The 18,986-nt window shown below is 46.7% G+C and overlaps 1 protein-coding gene across 1 annotated transcript in view; it reads right to left on the bottom strand.

Moving 5' to 3' along the window:
• Positions 1-3,312: 3,312 nt before the first annotated feature.
• Positions 3,313-18,986, bottom strand: part of LOC147458149 (uncharacterized) — a 41,284-nt gene continuing 25,610 nt past the window's right edge. The window contains exons 2-3 of the mRNA XM_086511768.1: positions 3,664-4,009; positions 3,313-3,580 (exon numbers count right to left, since the gene is read on the bottom strand). Of these exons, the coding sequence (XP_086367894.1) occupies positions 3,531-3,580; positions 3,664-4,009 (396 nt within the window). The 3' untranslated portion in view covers positions 3,313-3,530. The remainder of the gene's footprint in view (positions 3,581-3,663; positions 4,010-18,986) is intronic.

The following is an 18,986-nucleotide window of genomic DNA, read 5'->3' as shown; positions in this document are numbered from 1 at the left end:
CTTGTTGGGTGAAACGTGAGTATCCTCTCTCCAAAATGTGTAGACCAATTTCTTAATTTCATATGTGATAGCGCTAGGAAGGTGTTTCTTGTGACATGCAACCAATGGTGTTTCTTGTGACATGCAACCAATGAAAACAATCGATCATCTACACTAGGCTTCACTTGTTGTGATTTTTCCTTGAACAAGGTGTAGCGGCCGGCTTTTAGGACCCTGAGAATTTTGCAATAGGCATGTTTTCCTTTGAATTCAACATCATTTGCAATGTTGCATTCTTCAAAAACAACTCCTCGCTAGAACCTCGTTGTTTTGTGGTAGTGAGTGTGTTGTGGACATTGGAGAAAATTGCACTCTGCACAACAACCTCCTCTACTAAAGACTAATCATGGATTGCCCAAACAAGTGGATGTTGAGCAACAAGATTCCAGATTCCCACTTTGCTTTTGTACTAAAATCTTCAATCCTACTCTTGAAAGCTCTCATAATCCTGGAGGAGATTTTCTTTTTCTCCTCTTTATAGCTTCTTTTAACCTCTCCCTATCGAAGAGGTGTACAAGGACTTTTAAAGCCTCTTGTGCCTCCTTTGAGATCCAACTCAAAAAGAAGATAGTCGATTTCTTTAGAGAGGAGCTTGGGAAGAAAAAGGGTAGATGATTTAGAATCATCCAAAGATCGTGATCAAAACATAACACATAGCCATCTTTACACTAATCACCTTGGCCAATAAGTTCACATCCACATTTTAAGAAGTGCTTATGAATATTCCATATTTGTGTGGTATAATTAGAGCCTCTACCATGAGTGGAGATGACCCCTTTTACCCCAATAACACACCCATAAGATGCCTTGCATGTATTGTTCTCAAAGCAAGACATAGTAAATGAGGTAGGCATGAGAGAGTTCTCAATGATGTTAGAAGAGTTAGAATCAACAACCTGTTGTAAACAAGCTTTCATGGATTCCTTCTCTATGCTATTGAGAAGGGTATGGAGGAAACATTGGGTGCCACAAGTGTAAAATTGCCAAGCATCTCCCAAGAGTACTTCCAAGAACCGACAAGGTATAAATGGGTCAGTATAAGTTTCAAAAGATTTCCTGTGGAGGTTGAGTTGAGGATTGAAGAGGGTGAAGCTTTGAATAGCTATTTCTTGCTCTTCTTCATCAAGGTCGGCATGTAAAAGAGAGCTACAAGTCTCTCTTGGAGGTGACATTCAAACATCGGAGTAGTTGTGTAGAAGATGAATCTTGCGTTGTCGCAACAAAGGGTCATTGTGCAATGTCTTTTCATGAGCATTCATGAAGCGCCTCATCACATTAGGTGATTGCTCCAACCAATCCTTGTGACCTCGTTCATCCACTAAACTAATGGCTGTTAAACTCCTAGAGAACTCACAAAGCCGTGTCACAACCGCTTGAGGGTGCTTGCACGCCATAGAGTAAAGCCTAAACCATAGCATATCAAGTTATTGTAGAATGAATAGCTCATTGTTTTCCTCACGAGCAAGGACCCCTCCATACAACTCGATAAGAGTAGCATGAAATGCAAGGTCACTAACGCAAAGTAGCAGAGCCTAGACGATGGGGGGTGGGGGTGAAAATACAGCTTCGCCCCCACCCCCCATCGTCGATATATATATATATATATATATATATATATATATATATATATATATATATATATATGCATTTTGTACATATATAGTATCATAAAATTATGAAAATATAACAAAATCCAAAAAAGCTTCATACAAGATTGAAACGGGTAGACCCGCTTCATCATCAAGCACTCCCAAGTTGTAAACATTCCTTAGATGTAATGAAAATAAAACAAGAGAACTACTCTATACTTGCAATATTATGAGGTTTTGTGTAGAAAGTACATCTGCAAGCCTGTTGTGCTATTGGCTTACAAGAACGCAAAGGTTTCTATCGTTGGAGTAAGCAAGAAGGGGGATATCTCGATAGGCAAAGCAAGAAATAAATGCACCTTGTTCGTCAGTTGTACGCATGATTTTCAGAACATAAGCAATCTTTGGCAAACACATACAGTACCATAAGCATGAGAAAAGCTTAACAATGCCAAAAGATGATTATGCTAATCAATACAACACTTGTACTTATTAGTACAGTTAAGCAGGAAATCCAACAAGCATTCCATATATTCTCATCAAAGCATAGCAGATTGTGCACAGCACACACTATTTGTGACACAAAGAGCCGAGATGCGGGGTGGGGACAGAGGTTTAGAATTCACAAAACAACAGCAGCATAATAGAGTTTAGAAAAGCATGTTATGCTGGTCCAATGAAGCTTTTGGATTATAGCTAGGTCTACTCAAGTGGGACTGCATTTTAGCTATGTATAATTGGGGTAGTTGACAGATGGTCCTTTTAGCTATGTATAATTGGGGTAGTTGACAGATGGTCCGTCCACCAGGCAGGTCATGCTGTGCCCCCAACCGCATCTAAGTAGATATGTGATGCCTCTTTCGTAGAAGCTCATGATGTGGCAAGGATGTAAACATCTCAATCTGTCCCGTCTTCCACCTCTATCATACTTATATATACCTTTTACCAGCTCTTTTGCTATAGGAAATCAGATCGTCTTTCAGGAGTGTCTCTTGTAAGAGCACATGGACTAGGCTACAAGGGAAAGTTTGTGTAGTTTGGGCAACAAATAGATATGGCAAAGTTTGCAAAGTTTGAGGTGGTGTGAGAGGGATGCATTCTCGACTTATTGAAGGGAGAGGAGAATTGGTGGGTGATAGAGAGCAAAAGTGAAGAAAGGAAGAATAGGGTGGAAGTGTCATCGAGATGCCTATTTGCCTCGAAATTGTACCATTCCGAGGAAATGATCACTAGACCAAATTTTTTATCGATGGGCATGATAATAATGGAGTTGCCAATTCTTGTTAGAGAGCCCACATCGTTTGCACCTCTTGCCACCTGAATACTATCATTCCAGCTCAAGTAATAGGCTGCACAAGTTAAAAGTCGTCGTTCTGGCTCCTCTTGCCTATAAAGGATTCATACACATCTAACGACAAAACACCTGTCTTAGAATTCATTGTTTACCATTATGAAACCTGTGGTATTCCAAATAAGTTATTACCTTTCAATAAGGCTTTCATGTTATAGAATGTCACAAGAATGACCTATTATTCAACAGATACTTTAACATAGAAGAAACAGTATCACAGTATTACAGACCAATAATAAGTCTGTATTACTAGAAGTTTTATTATAAAAAGTATTCTAAAAAAGACATAGTTTCAAGTGTGAAAAAGTGAGGTCTTAGCTTACTGCACTTCCAAGCAAGAATGGTTCTTTAATTCTCACAAAAAAGTTGACACATGACAAGGTGATACTGATGACAAATATGGATTCCAAGAGTTTCTTGGCAGCTTATGTTTGCCATATCATGGATTACCTGAACTATGTAAAAAATGAGCCATGATCCTTAAATGTGGATGAACACCTAGAATAGAGGGGAACCCATATAGATTGTTAACCATTCGCTCCTATCCGCTCCTATGGAACATCACTTGCATTGGTACCATCACTTGCATTGGTACCTTCACCTGCATATCAACATTTCCTCTTCTTATTCACACATATGAGAGAGAGAGAGAGAGAGAGAGAGAGAGAGAGAGAGAGAGATTACCTGCTGCTGCAAGAAACTCCACCTTTATGTGAACCTCATGTGCCATGCAAGTAATGATCTCCTTGACACGAGGATCAAGAAGATCTTTTTCATCAATAAGGAACCTATCTCCGGCATTCACCATAGCATGATGGTACGGGTTAAACAAGTCTTGGGTTTTGCAGAGAAGGATTATCATATCTTCCCTTGATGCCTTTGGAAACTTATTCTGAAGGCAATCTCGAAACCTTTTATTGCTTAATATAATCTTTTCCCATATATCTTTTAAGTACTCAACCTGATTTTTTTTTGTTGAATCACCTTGCACTCCTTGTTTACTAATAAACATTTTCATAATGCCCCGTACCTACAAACAAATTTTTGTTAAATAATCTCTCTCTCTCTCTCTCTCTCTCTCTCTCTCTCTCTCTCTCTCTCTCTCTCTCTGCACACTGCCCTGCTGCTGCAACTGCGCGCTGCTTGCTGCTGGGCACTCCACCTGCACGCTGCCCTGCTGAAGCACCTGCATGCTGCCCTGCTGAAGCACCTGCGCGCTGCCCTGCTGCTGCTGCTACACCTCTGCGCGCTGCCCTGCTGTTTTCTGCTGCATGTTGCACCTGCACGCCACCCCCCTGCACCAGTAAACCCTAATCCCCCCCCCCCCCAAAACACACACACTCTCCCCATGAGCATACCACATTGAACCCCCCCCCCCCCCCCCCCCCCCCCCCCCCCCCAAAGTGCTGACATGCCGAAGAACGCTTCGAAGGAGGAGACGACCAAGCCGCCAGAGATGAACAAGCCGGATGAGAAGAGAGAGGAGGAGAAAGAAGAATGGAAGAAGGAGAAGTTGGAGGAGAAGCATGGAAGAAGGAGAAGTTAGAGGAGAAGAAAGAAGAATGGAAGAAAGAAAAAGAAGAGCTTAAGGAGCAAATCAACCTCCTCCGTGCTTCTATCGTATCCCTCACCCCCGAAGAAGGACAGATCAAAGCGGAAGCCAAGGAAGCCCTCAAAGATGAGATCACCGAAGCTTTCACGGCAAGCATCGACGACAAATTGGAGGCTACCAAGGAAGGATGGGTTGAAGTAGTTTGAAGCGCTCATCATACACACAACCATTGAGGAAGAGAAGATGCGACAAGTTTGCCGCCTCAATGTACAAGCGACTAGCATCAAAGAAGAGGAGGGGTCCACACCCGAGAGTGATAGGAAAGCCCTATGCATGAAGCTCGGGTACAAAGAAGACGAGGAGTCACCCTTCTCCAAAGCTTGGAGGGCCAGCAAAGATCCACAAAAAAGAGCCCTCATCCTCCAATTCACTTCCGAGAGTCTCCAACATCCTTCATCCAAAAGAGGGTTATCCTGAGAGCACTCGAGGGGCCCCCTATCTATCTTGAGGACGACCTCACCAAGATGCAACAGGACCACCGCCAAGCATGCATGCCTAGAGTCAAGAAAGCTCATAAAGAAGGGAAGAAGGCGGTATACCGATATGGTAGGGTCATCATTGATGGCAAGACCATCGCACAGGGACTCGCGGCCTATGGGACACATGAGGAGATCCACCTCGCGGTTTGGAACTACAACAGGGATCTATGGACACACCCAGAGAGACTTCAGGAGGTCATGAGAGGACGGGACATCATTCTTCTGACAGAGACACTAGAGAGTCCAGAGCGAAGTCTACCAAAGATCCAAGGCTTTCGTAATTCATTGGGAGTCCTCACCATAGGCACAGGGGACGGAGGGGACGGACCCTAGGGACGGGGGACGCCCATTTCCGGGACGGGGACGGGTGGGGATGGGTGGGGACGGACGGAAAAAGGGCTGCCAAGTGGGAACGCAGGCAAAACGTCCCGGGGACGGGAGTGGACGACAGGGAACGGCAGGGGACGGAGGGGACAACAGGGGACGGGAGGGGACTTTTTTAAAAATTTGAAAACCTGATCATTTCTGGAGGCTAGTTTCTCTCCAATAGCCATATGTTTGAACTTTGAAGCACCCCAATGGCTATAAAAGCCACCCTTTGGGTCCTCATTTCTCGATGTTTTATTAGCACATTTGCGTCTATATGACTCATATTCTTTGGTCTATTTAGTGTAAATTTGTGGTCAAAGTGATGCTTTATGTGTGTGGCATGTGTATAGGTCAAAAAATGCCAAAAAAATTCTTCTTTTTTTTGCCGTCCTGACCCCCGTCCTCGTTTCCTGACTTTTGCCGTCCCGTCCCCGTTCCCGACCCCGACCCGCCGTCCCGTGTAACTATGGTCCTCACATCGAGAGAGCACCCACCAGCACACCACCACAAGGGTCGGGAGGGGTGGTTGTACTCTTCAGATGGGGATTCCGGAGCAGGATACAGATTGTTGCATGAGACCCACAGGCCTGTTACCTCTGGATCCGTTTTGAGCTATCACAGGCCACGACTATCTACATCGCCCTCTACTACTTCGCCCTTTCAAGCTCCAGATTCGCTACCACAGAGACAGCAGGGGAGAGGGAGGAGAGACCATCCCCATCCACATGCTTGTCAGATGAGATTATGGAGTACAATACACTAGGGAAATTCTTCCTTTTGGGAGACTTCAACGCCAAGACAGGTAGGAATCAGTGTAAGACATACGACACAGAGGACTCGGTGGCACTATTCACCATACAAGAGGAGGCCACCATGAGAGAGTCAGCAAACACAGCTCGCACCACAGAGTACAGCCACCATTTGCTCACATTAGGCTCCCAGCATTGTCTCGTTATTTATCACGGGATGGCACAATGGCCTACTTAAGGAGGACTGACATGCATACCACATGGAGTTGCAGTCGGGGCGGGGGGGGGGGGGGGGGGGGGATTGCACATGCATTCAACCAGGCTATAGGGGAGGCCTTCCCAGAGGAGTGGACCAGGCACACCGTTGTCCCAATCCAAAAGACTTGAGACACTTTGGACCCTAGGAATTAAAGGAGTATCATGAACGGCCATACAATGCCCAAGCTATATGGGGCAATTCTTGAGGCTGAGCTTAGTTCTTATGGGGAGGTTGAGGGCCTACGGGCTCCTGGCCAGGCAGGGTTCAGGCGGACCTTCTCTGCTATCGACCACATCTTCCTTCTGCGTTGCCTCATTGATTGGACAAAGGTGCGGAAGACGAGGCTTTACTACTGCTTTGTGGATTTCCGCAAAGCATTTGACACCTTCCCACCGGAGAGGCTCTTTCGATGACTCCAGAGTTTGGGGATACCTTCGGAGATGATATGGGCCATCTACGCTCTCTATGAGAGCGTGGCTGGGAGAGTTCGCTGCCCAGGCAGTACGTTAGAGTCTATTGCTAGCACCGTTGGTGTTAAGCAAGGATTTCCCCTCTCCCCAACCCTCTTCGGACTCTACATCGACGAGATCCCTGACTACATCCTATGAGCAGGAGGGGCAGGAGCGGACCTAGCAGGTACCACAGTCCACATTATGCTATATGTTGATGACATTTTACTGTTTTCAAAGTCATTAGAGGGCCAACAGAGCCATTTGAATGCTTTGGATGAGTTTTGTATAGACATGGGACTCACAGTGAATCTTGGGAAAACCAAGATCATGATCTTCCACACCTCCAGAGCAATTCCACAAGCAGCGACATTTACAGCAGCAGGAGAACCAATAGAGGTGGTCACCTCCTACATCTACCTGGGAGTCACATTCAGGGGCCCTTCTGCATGGCACAGGCCGCCACTGACAGACTCACCAGAGGATATTCAGCACTGGCCATGCTAGAGTGGAGACGCCATCAGGCACACTTTCAGGAGCCTCGCACGAAGAGGTGGCTATTCGACACATTAGTCACTCCGGCCCTGATGTATGCAACAGCAATATGGACACCCGGATTGACAGATAGCCAATGGGCACGGATTTGAGAGACCACAAATCTATATGATTTCTTGCATGTTTCGAGGTAAGCACACAGTGCCGCCGGACATCATCAGGGCAGAGCTTGCCCCCCCCCCCCCCCCAAATGGTAGTGGAGGCACTCTTCCAGACAGTCTGCTTCATCCAGAGAGTGCGAGCTCCCGACCGACAGACTCACACGACGAGCATTTGAGTTAGCTGTACAGATATTAGAGACTGGATACGACAGAGCATGGGACACACGAATTAGAGCATGGTTCGGAGCACACGACCTTGACCTGGAGAGTTTGCCACCTTTCGAGTACGACCCCGACTCCCCCCAGCTGCAGAGTGAGAGAAACATAGTCATACGACAGGATCTCTGGCAGCTCTATATCAGACAAACTTGGATTACATCCCCCCTCCGAACGAAGATATCACACTACAAAGACCATTTTCTTACCATACTGGAGGATGAGTTCATATAGCGACCATGCTATATGGACACCCACATGCCACACAGCTCACGGGTGGCAATACAGGCTAGAGATCGAGGTGGGGGAGGCTGAGGCCCTACGGGCTCCTGGTCACGCACGGTTTAAGCAGATCTTCTCTGCTATCGACCACATCTTCAGTCTGCGCTGCCTCATTGATGCGACAAAGGTGCGGAAGAAGAGGCTTTACTGGTGCTTTGTGGATTTCCGCAAAGCATTTGACATCGTCCCAGGAAGAGGCACTTTCAACGACTCCAGAGTTTGGGGATACCTTCGGAGATGATATGGGCCATCTACGCTCTCTATGAGAGAGTGATTGGGAGAGTTCGTTGCACTAGGTACGTCAGAGTCTAGCACCATTGGTGTTAAGCAAGGATGTCCCCTCTCCCCAACCCTCTAAAGACTCTACATCGACGAGATCTCTGTTAGAGTTACATCTCCGGCTGCTTCACACTTCATGTTGTACGGCTAGTATGGTCCGGGTTGGCCACCCATGTCATGCACTTAGCCTAGGGTCACATGTGCACATTGCACATGGTCATTCCTTTTTCCATTCACCACACCCACATTGGATGGTTTTATACCTTAGGGTATTTTTTCCCATGAGGGTCGTGAGGCCTTTTATCTTATGAGGTCGTGGGGGCCTTGGGGCCTAGTATATATGCTAGGCCCACCCCACATGTATTGATGATCTTCGTACACTTACGATAGTAGAGAGGTTCCATTGGGAACCCGTTTACCCACTCTCTCTCTATCCCAGCGTTGGCACTTTCTCTCTCTCTCTCCATCGCCATTCTCACATGGTATCAGAGCCTAGGCTGGGAGCATCTCTACATCAGCGTTTGAGGCATCAGTAGCGAGCGCTCATCCCCCCTTGTGTTTCATCGCCAAGGAGCAGCAACAAGAGTGCTTGCGTTTTTTCCAAAGGCAGCTGCATTTTCTACTTGCTGCGTTTTCAGCACCTACCCCTTGCGTTTTATCTTGGGATTAACACTTGTGTTTTTTCCTCATCATCGCTTTGTGGCAGAGAGATAAACTCCAGCGTTTTTTTCTCTATTGGTCTGACTTTTCCCTCATTGCTCAATTGGTGCTTGTGTTATCTCATCAACACAGTTGAAGGGTCCCTCGTCTGTTGCAGTTGGCTTCAAAGTTTCCCTTCATTCCCTATCTTTACCCCTCATTGACCCTCATCGGCCGGGCATTAACCTCAGCGGACAGCGATTTTCAGCTTGCTGCGTTTTTTGCTACTGCTGCGTTTTCCGCGCACACACGAGGTGAGGACATCGATCTTGTCGGTTCTTACGGTACCCTCTTCATCGGGCATTTTCCCCTCTCTTCAGGTGCGATTCTGGACGAGTATTGCTTGCTGTTTTTCTCTCATTTCAGCCTCTTTAGAACTGAGATACACAGGGATTACTCAACATCCGCTTCTACAGCATTTCCATCTTGTTCGGAGACGTACAAGCTTGCTGTTTTTTACTGTTCAGCAGTGATTTTCAGCACCTTAGCAGTTGCTCTTGGGTAGACAGCTTGCCTGGCACTTATCCTCTAGCACGGTTGATCACGGTACCCTCACATCGACTTGATCTGTCTGCTTTCTGGGCATACGCTTCCGCACGGAGATTGACGAGACATGGCTGCCCCTGCAGCATATGGTTTTACGGTCTTCTCAGAGACCTCCAAGCTAGATAATTCCAACTACAGTGTTTGGAAGACGAAGGTGAAGACCCTGATCACCTACAATGGATTCTGGGATTGGCTTCAGGACAGCACATTGGCTACGAAGCCGGTTCTTACTCCAAGATCTGCTTCACAGGCAGATATTGATTCATGGGTCGACACTGACCATCGGGTGTACACTTTTCTCCTTATGAACCTCTCTGACACGGTTCTACAGGAAGTTAAAGCGAAGGAGCACGCACACAAGCTTTGGAAACGTATTACGGAATTGTTTGAGGACAAATCAGTCGCCATGTGTCTTCGGCTAGAGCGGGAGCTTTACCTCCTGCAGTTCAGCCAGTTCAACTCACTTCTGGGGTTGACTCGCAAGATGCGGGAGATCAAGGACGACCTCGTTTCCTATGGAGGCAGCATGACCACACCGCAGATGGCCAAGCACTTGCTCTTCAAACTCCCTCCTCGATTTGATTCCTACTACCAGGGGATCATACGCTCACGCCCCGCAGCCCCGCCTACCTGGGAAGAGGTTCTTCCCGAGCTCATGCAGATTGAGAGCCACTCCGAGTTTCGGGCCGGAGGAGCTATTGGTGCGGATGGTGCATTGATGGCTAAGGGCAAGGACAAGGGAAAGAAGGCCCAAACATCAGATTCGGGCGAACCTCCAGACAACAAGAAGAAGAAGAACAACAACAACAAAGACATCGAGTGCCATTATTGCAAGAAAAAAGGGCACAAGCAAGCGGAGTGTCGGAAGAAGAAGCGGGACGAGGCTGACAAAGCTAAGAAGAACATAGCTTCCACGGCGGTGACGACTGCCAAGCCATCTCAGGGGATTTCTCTTGTTGCTGCTACCGGTGCGGCATTGACTTCTACTCAGTCTGGAGCATGGATTGTGGACAGCGGTGCTACCGCCCACATGACTCCTATGAGGGACTGGTTCAGTTCCCTTACAGCTACGTCAGATCAGACTATCACTCTTGGTGATTCCAACACAGTACCGGTCTCTGGTACAGGCCACATATGTGGGGGAGCAGGAGAGAGAGCCCACTTGCTGTCCTATGCAATGAGAGTGAAGGAGAAGAGGAGAGAGGCGCTGTAGAAGCACACGCAGAGAAGAACGTGAGAGAGAGAGAGCTCGTTGAAATCTGGGAAAAGCCACGCTATTCATTTTGGGCTTCATATTTGAGTATATGAGTAAGTGACTAGGGGGCCATTCACACTTGGGCCCCCTCACTTATAAGTCTTTTTAACTTATAAGTTATAAGTACAAGGCACTTAGGCCTTTATTCCCTAACAACCTCCCACCTAAAGGCAATGTACCTTGGGAGATCAAAGAATCAGCTAACTATGATACAACAGCTGATCATGCACTTACTCATCCAACACCCATCATCTGTCGGCAATATGCAAACCGCTCTGCTGGAAGGCACCTTTGGTTGCTAAAGGGTACAAGCAAAAGCATTGTGTGGATTTTGATGAGATTTTTTCTCCTGTTGTAAAGCTTGCCACATTACGTCTTGTTTTAGGCTTGGTTGCTTCTGAAGATATGGAGTTAAAGCAAATGGATGTCAAAACAGCGTTTTTGCATGGCGATTTGCTTGAGATGATCTATATGATGCAGCCAGAAGGTTTTGTGTCAAAGGGGCAAGAGAAAAAAGTATGTAGACTCTTGAAGAGCTTGTATGGTTTGAAACAGTCTCCCCGTGCATTGTATCACAAGTTTGATACATTCATGAGGTCTCAAGGATACAAAAGAAGTAATTCTGATCACTGTTTGTATATCAAAACGGCAAGTGATGGATCTCTTCTATTGCTGATTTTGTATGTTGATGACATGCTTATTGCGGGTAACAATGTCACGGAGTTGGATGCACTACAGCAAAGCTTAAAGAATCGCTTTGACATGAAGGATCTTGGTAATGCTAATCATATTTTGGGCATGCGTATCTCTCGAGATAGGATCACCAGGCGTCTGTATCTATCTCAACGAGATTATGTAAATAAGGTGCTACATCGTTTTCATATGGATGGGGGAAAGGCACTTGGTACTCCGCTGCCTCCATATGTAAAACTGACTGCACATGACTGCCCAAACACAGATGATATGCGGGCTGAAATGGCCAAGATTCCTTATGCATCAGCCGTTGGCAGTTTGATGTATGCTATGGTTGCTACACGTCCGGACATTGCATTTGCGGTGGGAGTGGTAAGCAGGTACATGAGCAATCCTGGCAAAAAGCATTGGGAAGCAGTGAAGTGTATCTTGAGATACTTGAAAGGCACTAAAGACTTGTGCATTTGTTTTGGGAAGAGTGAGACATCTATGCATGGCTTTACAGATGCAGATTTTGCTGGACATCCAGATTGCAGGAAGTCTACCTCTGGATATGTGTTTACATTCACAGGAGGTGCAGTTTCTTGGATTTCTAGACTGCAAAAATGTGTTGCTTTGTCTACCACTGAGGTTGAGTATGTGGCTGCCACTGAGGCATGCAAAGAAGCTTTGTGGCTCATGCGTTTGGTAGAAGAGCTTGGCATTAAGTCACCGGTTCCTGTGCTACACTGTGATAGTCAGAGTGCTATTATGCTTGCAAGGAATCCTGTTTTTCATGCCAAGACAAAGCACATAGAGGTGAAGTATCATTTTATCAGGAGTGTGCTTGATGACAAGAGCATTACACTTGTCAAGGTGCACACAGATGACAACCCTGCAGATCTTTTGACCAAGAGTCTTCCAGCAGAGCGGTTTGCATATTGCCGACAGATGATGGGTGTTGGATGAGTAAGTGCATGATCACCTGTTGTATCATAGTTAGCTGATTCTTTGATCTCCCAAGGTACATTGCCTTTAGGTGAGAGGTTGTTAGGGAATAAAGGCCTAAGTGCCTTGTACTTATAAGAAGCATCAGATGTGACCTTGGTCTTGTAAACCCATTTACATGGCAGAGCCTTATGCCCTTTAGGCAAATCAACCAAGTCCCATGTATGGTTTTTCTCCAAAGACTGCATTTCCGAAACCATTGCTTTGAACCATTTCTTACTGTCTTCCCGTTGCATAGCCTCTTTATAGCAAGACGGCTCACCACAATCAGTAAGCATGACATAGTCCAAAGACGGTTCATATCTATCGGGGGGCCTTGTCACCCGAGTAGACCTACGCACCCAATGATCCATAACAGGTGGATTTTCAGCCTGTAAACCATCAAAAACAGCAGGCTGTTCAGCCGGTTGCATTGCAACAACGGGCGGTCTAGGAGCATCAACCTGTTCCCCTACCTGTGGTGCATCAATGGCAACTTGTTGGGGTTGATTTTCAGCAGCTAATGGCTGATTTTCAGCACCATTTTCAGCATGTAAAGGCTGCTGAACATTGGGCCTTCTTGGCTGTCCATATGTAACATCTTCACGAAAAACAACCCGGCGCACTTCCTTGACCTTTGTGGGCTGTTTGTGCATGCAATTCTCATTGAAGATGACATCATTGCTACGTATGATTTTCCGTAATGCGGGATCCCATAATCTATACCCCATTTCACCATCCTCACCATATCCTAGGAAAATGCATTTATGAGACTTTGGTTCTAGTTTGGTGCGCAGTTCACTCCGGATGTGAACATAGGCCTCACAACCAAACACTCTTAAATGTGCATATGAGGGTGGCTTGCCAGACCACACCTCCTCAGGCACCTTTCCACCCAAAGCCTTGCTAGGTGAGCGATTAATCAAGTGAATAGCTGTTTGTACAGCTTCTGCCCAAAAACCATGAGGTAATGCAGCATGTGACAGCATACTCCGAACTTTCTCTTGGATAGTCCGGTTCAACCTCTCTGCAACTCCATTCTGAGAGGGATTAAAAGGAGCCGTGAGCTCTCTTTTAATACCTTTAGTAGCACAAAAGTCAATAAATGCTTTTGATACATACTCCCCCCCATTGTCTGAGCGCAAAGACCTAAGCTTCTTGTCAGTTTGATTCTCAACAAACGCAAGAAACTTCTTGAAAGTATCCAAAACATCGCTTTTAGCACGTATTGGATACACCCACACCTTACGTGTAGCATCATCGATAAACGAGACAAAATATTTCTTTCCCCCTAAGGACAACTGTGGCATTTCACATACATCGGAATGCACTAAGTCTAACCTGTCAGACTTCAAAGAAAGTGACCTTTTGTGCGGTGTTTGACTGTGCTTACCATAAATACAGTGCTCACAATGAGAAAAATCAGCATACCTCAAACACGGCAAATAACCACAGCGAGACAAAGTTTCCATTCCTCTTTTACTCATGTGTCCCAACCGGCCATGCCACAAAGAAACACTTGGCTGCTCGGTTACGGCGACAACATGGTCACGCACACTAGATACATGCAAAGGATACAAAGTGTCCGATTTACAACCCTTGGCTACGATCCGGGCCCCTTTACAAATTTTCCACTTGCTATCACCAAAAGTGGTGTGATAGCCTGCATCATCTAGCTGCCCTGTACTAATCAAACTCTTCTTGAGTTGTGGCACATGACGCACTTTGTGCAAAACAAAAGTCATACCATCAGCAAAGGAAAACTGGACACTACCAATACCTGCAATGTCACATGCATAGTTGTCTCCCAAATAAACAGTGCCCTGCACCTCACCTGAGTACTGTGTAAACCAATCCCTATGAGGTGTTACATGAAAGGAGGCACCTGAATCAAGAATCCAAGTATGCATGTCCACATCAGAACCCATAGCAAGGGTATGTGCATCCACAGAAGAGGCATTGAGTACATCAGTGCTGCTGTCACTGTCACAACTACTAGCAACATTGATTTCCTCAATCAACACAGTGCTCTTCTTGGCATTTCCCTTGTCCTTTGCATCAGTTTCAGCACCCTTGTTCTTCTCTTTCTTCCACTCATAGCATTCCCGTTTATAATGCCCTTTCTTTCCACAATGATGACACACAACATCTTTCCTACGAGATTTGCTGCGTGCCCTGTCCTTACTGTCAGATTTCTCCCTCTGTTGAGACCTGCCTCTCAAGTGCAGTGCATTAGAAGACCCACCTGTGGTGTTCTTCCTGTTCATCTCTTCCATCAAGAGAGAACTCTCTACATCTGCATACTTAAGTGACGCACTTGAGTTACTAAGAGCTGTCCGGAATACATCCCAACTCTCGGGCAATGTACATAGCAGAAAAGTAGCTTTGAACTCCTCATCAATAGTGAATTTCAGCTCTGTCAGTTGGCTGAAAATAGAATTGAATTCATTGAGATGCACCGACATGTGCGTGCCCTCCTTCATGCGGAGATCCATAAGCTTCTTGAGCCAATACACTTTACTGGCAGCACTCTGCTGTGCATACAACTCGTCTAAACGCTTCCACATGCCCCATGCTATCTGCTCATTCTCTACATTGAAGAGTAAATTGTCAGACACCGAAAGCATGATCGTGGAGCGAGCCAACTCGTCCACTTCTTCCCATTCTTCAACCTCCATATCAACCGGTTTCACACCCTGTAACTTAATAGGTTTCGCCTGTTTCTTCTGCAACATCACATTATAACATTGCTTCTTCCATATAGCAAAGTTATGGGCACCTTCAAGCTTGCGAATGTGCAACAAATTGCCACTTTCACTGCTAGAAGCCATTCTGAGTGATTGCAAACACTGAAACCCTGTTTTGCCGACCTAAACACGCCCAAATGTGCGCAATCGGGCAAAAAACAACTTGCTGTTACAGAAAAACAGCAAGCTAATTTCACGCGAAATCACCCCAAAACAGCGTACATTCACTGCCAAACCCTTACCAAAGGTTTCCACAAGGTGTATACATCATTTGCTTGCTGAAATTCCCTGTTTTAGGGCAAAAATCAGACTTGTAAACACCTGTTTTGCTGAATTTTCAGAACCTCGTTGGTGGAAACACCTGTAAGATTGACCTGTGAGACTTGCCCTACTGAAATTGCATCAAATTGACCCCGAAATTGGTCAATTTCAGCAGAAATAGGCTGCTGTTCGCCAGTTTTTGAAACCCTAATTTTGGGGAAACTGTCACCGGAGGTCGATTCTACACGGTGAGAGGATCCCTTCGCGACAGAGTTGATCGAAAACGGTTGAATATCCTTCCCGCAGCGAGCAAAAACAGAATTCTGATCTGTGTTGCGAAGATGGCTCTCTTGGAAACCCTAAAGCTCTGATACCATGTGTGGGGGAGCAGGAGAGAGAGCCCACTTGCTGTCCTATGCAATGAGAGTGAAGGAGAAGAGGAGAGAGGCGCTGTAGAAGCACACGCAGAGAAGAACGTGAGAGAGAGAGAGCTCGTTGAAATCTGGGAAAAGCCACGCTATTCATTTTGGGCTTCATATTTGAGTATATGAGTAAGTGACTAGGGGGCCATTCACACTTGGGCCCCCTCACTTATAAGTCTTTTTAACTTATAAGTTATAAGTACAAGGCACTTAGGCCTTTATTCCCTAACAACATACCCATTTTCAGATCTTCGACTGACCCACGATATAGTGCTTTGGAGGCTTTGTATGTACCTGACTTAGCCTTCAACCTCCTTTCAGTGGCTTCACTTGATTCACAGGGGGCACAACTACTATTTGGAGGAGGTAAGGTTGTTATCTCCGACTCTGCTACTGGCACAGTGCTAGCCCATGGTGAGCGAGAGGGCGCCCTCTTCAAGCTCACAGCACTACTATCACATGGCTCGGTATCTTCTTCATTGTGGCATGCCAGATATGGCCACTTGAACTATTCCTACATGTAGTAGGCATCCAGGGAGTCCTTGGTTGATGGGCTTCCTAGCATTCGCTCTCCTACGGGTGTTTGCACAGCTTGCCAGATGGACAAGCAACATCGTGACGCCTTTCCGAAGCAGGCTGAAACCAAAGCTTCGAGACCACTAGCCTTGATCCATACCGACATTTGTGGCCCTCAAGCCACTCCTTCCTTCAGCGGAGCCCTCTACATGTTGGTACTAGTGGATGATTTTACGAGGTACACTTGGGTTTACTTTTTGAAACTCAAGTCGCAGTGCCTATCCTACTTCAAGGATTGGAAGACTATGGTGGAGAAGGAGAAGGACTTAAAGATTGTCTCTCTTCGCTCCGACAATGGAGGTGAGTTCACTTCCAAGGAGTTTGCGCAGTTCTGCAAGTCGGAGGGCATACAGCGCCAGCTGACTACTCCTTACACTCCATCTCAGAATGGAGTGGTCGAGCGCAAGAATCGGACTATTGTTGAGATGGCTCAGACGATGCTCGAGCATGCTTCTCTGGCTCGGGTTTTCTGGGCAGAAGCTTGTTCCACGACGGTCTACCTTCAGAACAGGTCACCTACATCAGCAGTAGCATCTATGACCCCTTATCAGGCTTACTATGGACGCAAGCCCTCTGTGGCACACCTATGCGTGTTTGGGTGTCCGGCCTTCGTGCATGTGCCGAAGGAGAAGCGGACGAAGCTAGATCCTAAGTCCAAGAAGATGATCTTTGTTGGATACAATCAGGAGTCCAGTGGATTTCGCCTTCATGATCCGGTCACCAGGGCCACTACAGTGAGTCGTGATGTTGTCTTTTATGAGCAGTTCATCGGCTCTTCAGAGGGGGCGTCTACATCGGAGCCTTCTACATCGACACCTCTCTCCCTTCCCGCACCAGTCAGGCCTCCACCTCCACCTCCACCACTACCTAGACCTCTACCACAGAAGCCAGTACCTACCTTGGATCATGCTGATTCTGACACCGACTCTTTCCAGTCTGCACATGATGCTGAGGACGTAGCGGTAGCACCTCGGGAGCGACTTGTACCTGGTTGGCTTTATTCGACAGTTTCTTCTTCTGCATTGACGGAGTTACCACAGCCGCAGGATACTGGGCAACCTAGACGCTCAGCACGCCTTCAGCAACGAAGGCAGGTATACGAGGGCAACGAGTTCGTGAACTTTGCTCTCATGACGCAGATTTCTTCTGCGGCCCCAGAGCCCTCTTCAGTGAAAGAGGCCCTTGAGTCTAACTCTTGGAAGCATGCGATGCTTATGGAGCTCGACGCTATTGAGCGGAATGGTACTTGGAAGCTTGTTCCTCGACCTAAGAAGCGGAAGATTGTTGGGACGCGCTGGATCTTCAAGACGAAGTTCAAAGCTGACGGTTCCATCGAGAAGCACAAGGCGAGACTTAAGGCCAAGGGCTATGCACAACGCCATGGCGTTGACTTCGACGAGACTTTCGCTCCGACCGCTCGGATGACTACTATACGGATGTTACTCTCATTAGCAACCCACTACGGCTCGCCTATCTATCAGATGGACGTCAAGAGTGCCTTCCTTAACGGTACTCTTACAGGGGAGATTTATGTTGAGCAACCGCCGGGTTTTGCGAAACCTGGCTTCGAGGACTCCGTCTGTCGACTGTACAAAGCGCTATACGGCCTGAAGCAGGCTTCCAAGGCCTGGTATCAGAGGATTGATGAGTTTTTCATTAAACTCGGGCTGAAGCGTACACATGGTGACGCGAACTGCTATGTAGCATTAGAGGGCAGTTTGGTTGCTATTGTTATTGTATATGTTGATGACTTGATCTTTTCAGGTTCTTGGACAATCAGGATCCGCTCCATCATGCAGTCTTTGGAAAAGACATTTGAGATGACGGATTTGGGCTTGCTACACTTCTTCCTGGGTTTTGAGATTATCAGACACCTCACGGCATCTTCTTCTCTCAGTAGGTCCTGAGCCAAGTGTGAAAACGACTCCAGTAGTCGAGCGCCGAGTGTCGGGATTGCCAGCCCAATCCGAATCGCACCATCCACGAAGTGTGGAACCGCCTGAGCGACGATAGAAGATCCCCATATCAACCGTGCCAGAAATGTACCTCATTGTACGAAGAGCACACTTCCAATGTCGCTGCCGAGGCTTGGAGGAAAAAGAACTGAGTAAGGAAACAGCGTAGCAGATGTCTGGGCGTGAATAGGTAAGCCACACTAAACAGCCTACGACATTGCGGTACTGTGTCTGGTCAACCCGAGCTGAGGGATCATGGATAGAAAGGTTCTCCCCGGGCTCAAGTGGAGTGCCTATAGGTCTGCACTGTCCCATTCTGTGTCGGTCAAGTATATCCGTAGCATACTTGAATTAGCGATCTCACTCTGCCCATCCGTTTGAGGATAATATGCAAAAGAAAAATTCAACTTTGTACCAAGGTTATCAAACAAGGCACGCCAAAAGTTGCCTGTCATGCAAGAATCTCGATCACTCACGCACAGCCCATGATGCTTAAAGATCTGTGCTAGAAAAATTCTAGCCATATGGTCTGCTTTG

Source organism: Adiantum capillus-veneris, chromosome 5, assembly GCF_014529385.1.
Source record: "Adiantum capillus-veneris isolate H3 chromosome 5, ASM1452938v2, whole genome shotgun sequence".
Classification (NCBI taxonomy): domain Eukaryota; kingdom Viridiplantae; phylum Streptophyta; class Polypodiopsida; order Polypodiales; family Pteridaceae; genus Adiantum; species Adiantum capillus-veneris.
This window is presented reverse-complemented; position numbering and strand designations above follow the sequence as displayed.